The following is a 7,071-nucleotide window of genomic DNA, read 5'->3' as shown; positions in this document are numbered from 1 at the left end:
GCCAATTATTTTGCACGACAAACTATGTCTGTTTTTGAGAAGAAAATGTACCCCAGCTTAATTAAAGAGAACCACAAACAACAACAACAAATATTATTATTATTAGTAATAGTATAGAGATTATTATTTTTATGATGATGGTGATAATGGTGATTGTTTAACAAGCACCATTAACAGCCTGTAATAATAATAATAATAATAATGATAATAATAATAAATTATTATTATTATTATTATTATCATTATTATTATTGTCACAATAATGTGGTGTTAAGGTAGCTATACTGTGACCCCACCACCACCACCACCCCAAAAGAAACCCAAGAAAAAGATATATACTTTGTAGATTTACAACAAATTTAATCTTGTGAGTAGAAAACTGAAATAAACTTTAGCAAACACCTTTTAAATTTCACACTTGAATAAAAATATTCTAATAAATTACAAACATTGTCATCAAAGTAAGACATTCTCTCCTTGACTGTGCACTTTTGCCAGAATTAGAAGATCAATCGTGATTCACGTTGTGTCATCTCCTCTTCCTCCTCCACACTGAGCTCGTTGCTTATCAACCTGTAATACGAAAATACCAAATCAATCGAAATGCACTTGCTTCTATATCACGATTTATTTAGCCGATAAATAGTATAATGTAGTATCCACAGAACAGCATTTGTTGGCACTGAAACCAGCAGTAGAACCATAAATTGTCCAAATCAAGGATGGATCTGGAGCCAAAACTAAAACAACCCCCAAGCAGGAGTGCTACATAAAATAACAGCGTAAACACTGCAAATAACTGTATTTGCAAGGCGCTAAAATATGTTCAGCTGATTTATGGCTCATCATGCTGCTTACCATACTGATTTCACATCAGTGTTGTGTTTTAGGGCTTCAATCAGACATTCCACCCCTGTTCTGGTTATGCAGTTCTTTGTTAACCTTTTCGAGGAAATATGAGGGTGGAGAGAGTATAGTAATGCCATAAATGGTGAACTGTCAAATCAACCACTCGGATAAAAATGTACAAGTTATTGTGAACATCTACTCCAACACTTACCAAAGCTCTGTCAGTGTGGTACTTTTCTTGATAATGTTGGCGAGGGCACAAGCTCCTGCACTCCCTACACCGTTGTCTACCAGGCTGCCGTTAGATGACATCAGAATCAGATTCACTTAAATTGTCAAGTACACTATCTCTATCTGCAGGAAGTTGACACCAGTTTCACAACTAGAAATACTGTATATTGTCAATACAACTGTGGTCATATGTGACCTCAGAAATATAAATGTATTATTTTAATACTTTCAGTGTTTGTAACACATTTTCCATAATTACATGCCTGCCTCATACAGTATGTACCACATTTTACAGTGAATATTACCTAAGCCACACGAGAGATTTGCTACCCTCTAGGGCGCCGGCAAGGGCCTCTGCACCTGCATCGCCTATCTTATTCCCCCAAAGCCTGACAACAAAAACAAAGTTTAGCACTAGGAAATATACAATCAATAGGATGGGTGGGATTTCACAAACAGACAAAGTTGCCTTACCCTAAGTGCATCAGTGACTGATTGGATTTCAGTCCCTCTGCCAGTTGCTTTGCCCCTTCTGATGTTATATTATTGTTGCCTAGCCTGAAACAACATATTGGAGGAGCTCATTTGCTATTCCTTTTACAGTGCACAGAACTAACGCTGAATTATTATAGCTCTTTATTAGCGCTACATCTAACGAGTGCTGAAAACATTTGCTGACCTTAGGGCGAGGAAATTCTGCTTGGTCTTCAAAAGATGAGAAAAGTGCTGCGTGCAAGCATCGGTTAGCTTGTTGTTGTAGAGCCTGGAGACAAACAAAATGATTATGCAAGGTAATTCATCAAATGTCATTTGTAACTTTGTGATGATGCCATTAATTCATCTTGACGATACTCACGCAATCTTCTGGAAGCTCTCACATTGGATACCCTTAGCAATCAGTTTGCGGATCCCCTCATCTGATATATTATTATTTCTGAGGCTGATGGAGGAAAAAATGAAAGGAGGCTTGAGCATATCCTGTATTTTCCTGCTCTTACAGTAAAAGCTACTGTGGAGACCTTGTTCACTAGATATGAATAGATGGATGAATTAATGAAAGAGGAGCAGTACAAATCCTCTCATACTCACTACAGGGAATTACAAATATGCATGCAGGGAAGAAGCTGCTCCACCCCGACATCACCTACGGAGTTGTAGTCCAGCTGGAGGCCTATAGGACTCTTCAGATGCTGGAGCACATAGGCCAGTGCAGTGCACTCCACAGGGCCAATGTTGCAGTAGGTCAGTTTCAAGTGCTCCACTTCTAGCTTAGTCATGGCATCTTTAGCAATCCTGCTCTCTTGCATCTCATAGATACATCTGATGAGCCAGACAAAGCCTGGCATAGCGTGCATGCTCTTCTTCTCCCCCTCCACTGGCTTAGGGATAGACTTAAAGTGCCTCTGCATGCCTTTGGACAGGCACCTCCCCACCTGTCTGACCTTGCTCTTCAGGGTGGGACTGGAGCAGCACTGGAGCAAAAGGCTTTGATGCCGCTGGGATAGGAGCCCAGACACAAAGGTGGCAGTGATTTGCAGATTGGGTGTTTCCGCTGCCATGGCTTCACCCTCTGAAACCCCTTGTAGGACAGTGGAGGGCAAGCAGAGACTAAAACATGTGCTGCGCAGGCCTGTCTGCCTCATGTCCTGCAGCTGAAAGAGCTTAGGGATGGTCGAACGCTCCATGTCATTGGTCAAAACAATGTACAGAGCAGCAAAGAAGCATTGCATGGTCACATGTAGGAATTCATACCGTTTACAGCTGGTGGAGGGGATATCTTTGTTTTGTATGAGAAAGCCCATGCAGATATCCTCTTCAGTTACACCATTTGCCTGCAGGTCTTTACCTGAGAAGATGTAACAGGACGTTCCTATCCCTTCAAAGGCAAGCTGTCCCAGATGCAAGGCTGTGTTTAGGTGCCCCTGCATCCAACCTATGCCCAAGGTGTTCTTCTGAGGGTTTTGGTGCTGGAAAAAGTGCTGTAAGATCATTAAGTAAACATCTGTGATGGTTTGTGGGCTGCCCTCTCCACAGCCAAGCAGCTCCTTATGGCACTGTGAGACAATCCAGCAGAGGACTGGAGTATGACACAGCCCCAGTAAAGCTGTATTGGTCTGTAGGGACTCTAAAACCCTGGTGGCTACAGCGGGGTCACTGTGATGCTTCCTCACAAAACAGTCAATCCCACCTGGGGAAAATCCTTTCAGGAGGACCTCTTTGCGAAGGTGCTTCTTCAGTGCAGGGCCCACCGCCTCTGGGCGACTAGTTACCACTTTCCGCACCCCCTTCATCAAGGAACCCTGAAGTAAGTTGAACAACAGTATAGGAACAGGTGCACGCTGGGTGGGGCAGCAGTGCCGGTGCTCATCTGAAAAGCTTTGCTTGAGCTCGTCCAGGCCATCGAAAGTAAAGAGGATGAGATGTGGGTGGTCCAGGATGAACTGGAAAAGCTGGTCCTGCTCTCTGTCTGGCCAGCAGCAGTGCTGAAACAGCAACTCTTGGACCGACAGCTCCCTGTGCTCTGAGTTCAGTCTGCGACAGCTGAATGGGAACAGAAGGAGGAAGTCATGGAGGGCCGCCCCCCGTGCCCACAGCAAGTGCAGCCTCTGGAGTAGGGTGCTCTTCCCACAGCCTGCTTCCCCAGACACCAACACCGTGTCAGCCTCCTCATTCAATGTACCCACCACATCAACTATGTCCTCCAGGCCCAAAGGTCCGTGGACATCAGCACAGTCGTGAGCTAGTTCCAGCTGGCCCTCGGTGTAGATGTCATCCAGAGACATGTTGCCAGTCCCTCCGTAAGTGCTGAGAAAACAGCACTGGGCAGACACAGAACTGCTGAGCTTCTTTTGATACTTTAAGCACTCTGTGACAGACATACAAATGAGATAAACTATAATGAACGATAATAGCACGGCAAAATGATCACTTCAGAATATAATATAGCATGTACAGTATATAGTTCCTGTTACTTTATATGATGAGCTGAGAAGACCATTTCTGCTTATTTATTTTAGTTAGATGATTATGGAAGACCTGGCATATGCAATAGAAATACTGCAGCGAAAGACTGCACATACTTACACAGCTTTATCTTTCAGTGTGATTATGATAATGAAATACCTTGAGGAGGAGTCCATTTCTCTTGGTTCACTGGTGATCCTTCCTCCTCCTTTTGCTGAATGTACTGCAGTAGGACCTTTGCTGCAGACTCACCTTTTGATCTGACATGGTCAAGCAAATGCCTTGCCTGATTGACATATGAATGGCATCAGCAAGTTATTTCTTCAACATATCATGCCCCCCCCCCACTTGAAATGAGCAATGGACTGAATGCATTTCAACGCATCGTCAAATAAAATGGTATCTTTACATTTTAGACTTCTACTCAAGTATATGCTCTTGTCCAGTTTGACCAACGCTACACATAAAACTAGAAAAAGCTTAAATTCATGTACAAACATTACAAGCAGTCAATAATATGGAGTAGAAGGAACAGAGCAACAATGCCAAGGCAGTAGAACAAGTAAAAAACACTGCTTTGCCACATATGGTTTTCATGTATTATGAATAAGACAGGTAGCTCAATACATAAAATGGTCAGGCACAAAAATAAAAGTCAAGCAACATATAAATAAGGAATTAATCTCAATTATTGAAGCTCATCTAGCGAGTTTCAGGAGCAGGACCACACCTCAACCGCGCCTCTTCCAGCATCCCTTAAATACCAAACTAACCCTCTCTTCCCCTATCGCTCTCGTATTCTGCACCCCCCCCCCCCCCCCCACCCTATTCTTTCTTCCTGTTCTTCCTCTCCTTCCTCCCCCTCATAGGGTCCTGAGGGGGTCCGTTGTCGCCCGGGCGCTGCGGGCCTCCCCACAACGCATTCAGCAAGCAGAAACTACGCTCATCAATCTCTTTCTTCAATAAATCATTTAAACGCATCTTGTTGATGGTGTGGTCCTTGCTAGTGAATTTGAAGGCTTGAAACCAAAGGACAAAATCCTCAATTTCAACAACAATAATTTAAATGCATTAATTTGTCATAGGAAGTTGTCCAGTTCATATTTAAATGGTGTATATAAAGTTTATGGTGTTTACCTGCTGAGAGGGTGTGTAGACAGGTAGCTGCACTTCGTCACACTCCGTTGAGGTGAAGCTTCCTGATTCAACCAGGGCCTCTAGAGCACCATCAATACATTCCCGTAGCTTGCTGACCAGACCTGGTCTTTCGGTCAGAAGGGTCAGGGTAGCTGTGCCATGTAATTCCTCTGTTTCTTCTAGATTTGAGCAGCACCCTCCAAAGGAGAGGCCAGCTCTCTGTGCCTCAGGTAGGACCTGGTTAAGAGCAGCTAGGAGGAGCCCGCAGGCATCCACACCTTTAGTATATACCAGGTCGAGCAACTTCCGGGCGTTGGTGCACAGAGCCCTGCCTGCTACCTGTATGTTCTGGTAGTCCTCCCAGACAAGTACTCCATGGGCCAGCAACATGTCCAGTACCCTCTCCAGACTTTCAGCTGACCCGCTGCTGCACAGGGCGCGCAGTATCTCCGCTCGCTGTCTCAGCACCAGCTCCTGGGCAAACATGCTTCCTGACTGCCAGCTTCCATCCTCAGGGGCCTCCGACACACACTGCCTCCGGCGTCACCACTGCTGGCAACGAGCACCCATATGTCATCATCTTTCTGCTACCCACGAAGCGTTTCATGCTCATTTACTTTCATATTGTCAGTCACAACCTTTCATCAAATACGGCGGGATAAATGAATTAATCATTACCAACACCAAACCTGTTTTGTAGAAATGAGCACCAACACACCAACGCTATTTATGTGTAGGCTACGTCATATTATATACTCATTCTAAAACGTACTAAAGGCATACAACAACACACTCACATCAAAGTCTCCTCAGCACACGGCTGTCTTCGTCATATCCTCATCTCTCACTTGGGCAGAGACGCTGCAACACTGTAAATTTATGGCTTCTCTTCCTCATTCCACAGTTTTGTTTTTTTTAAAGGAAAGTGAAACTGGTTCTGCTACCAAGTTCCACCTAGAAATGACAGCCAGACTCAGCCAGCAATCAGAATGAACTATTCCGCAAAACTCATACACCAGCCAGACTGAGCTGCAACAAACAGTAATACATGTGTGTGCATGTCACAGTGCAAAATAGTTCATTCACTTCCCTGCATGAACTTATTTGCAAAATAGAACAAAAAACGTTTCACGGGTTGGTTGATAGTTATTTAAAACATGTTAAATATAGTTCTCTACATGCCACTGCCCATTGTTCACCGCACTGCAAAGACAATTGCAAGAGTTTGTGAGTGACTGTGCTGCATTCAAAAATCACCATAAAGAGGAATTACATTTTAAAAAAGGAGAAGCTCTTTAACCAGCAATCAGAACTGGTTGGTTTAGTCAGCGTATTTACAAGAACTGCCAGTGGGAAATACTGAAGGAGAAAACGCCCCAAAAGAGTCGATGGGTCCTTACTGGTTGCAGTGCTGTCATGCAACCACTTGATGGAACTATTGCATAAATCAACCAGCAACTTTTGTTGACTAGTCTGAGGCCAGCGTTTTAGTTGCTTTCCTTTTGACACATTTCTTTATTCCTCTGAGGCTGAGCTCCAATCTATCTCTCTACCTCCCTCCCTCTCTCTCCCTCCCTCTCTCTCTCTCTCTCTCTCTCTCTCTCGCTCTCAAAAATGGAGTTTATTCATCTGCATGAGATCTCTGCAGGGTGCGCAGTGATCATTTACCAAGATTATTTAGCCAGCTAATTGTCACTGGTCTAATTGGGAAGTCTTTGATGATTCACGATGATTAAAATATAAGCTGCTCTTCATTGTAATGAGAGCGGTTTGACGGATTTGTTGGAAATAAACAAACAGAGGATGTGATAATCTTGTTTTCACAAATAGTACAGCCATAATAGTTCAGTAATAAGAGTATAGTATAATAATAATTGTATAATAATTGTA

At 43.5% G+C, this 7,071-nt stretch overlaps 1 protein-coding gene across 1 annotated transcript; it reads right to left on the bottom strand.

Moving 5' to 3' along the window:
- Positions 1-372: 372 nt before the first annotated feature.
- Positions 373-6,094, bottom strand: nod2 (nucleotide-binding oligomerization domain containing 2). Its single transcript, XM_071545068.1, has 11 exons — positions 5,979-6,094; positions 5,182-5,730; positions 4,204-4,330; positions 2,170-3,946; positions 1,937-2,020; positions 1,760-1,843; positions 1,555-1,638; positions 1,386-1,469; positions 1,061-1,144; positions 859-942; positions 373-573 (listed from the first exon to the last, which is right to left on the bottom strand). The coding sequence occupies exons 2-11, from the start codon at positions 5,665-5,667 to the stop codon at positions 501-503; spliced, it is 2,967 nt and encodes a 988-aa protein (XP_071401169.1). The 5' UTR covers positions 5,668-5,730; positions 5,979-6,094; the 3' UTR covers positions 373-500.
- Positions 6,095-7,071: the final 977 nt, after the last annotated feature.

The sequence above is a fragment of the Centroberyx affinis genome, unplaced genomic scaffold, assembly GCF_046629955.1.
Source record: "Centroberyx affinis isolate AG114_WGS23_722 - 3 ecotype Tasmania unplaced genomic scaffold, CSIRO-AGI_Caff_v1 ptg004764l_1, whole genome shotgun sequence".
NCBI lineage: Eukaryota > Metazoa > Chordata > Actinopteri > Beryciformes > Berycidae > Centroberyx > Centroberyx affinis.
Note: the sequence above shows the minus strand (reverse complement) of the source record. Positions and strands in the feature narration are given on the sequence as shown.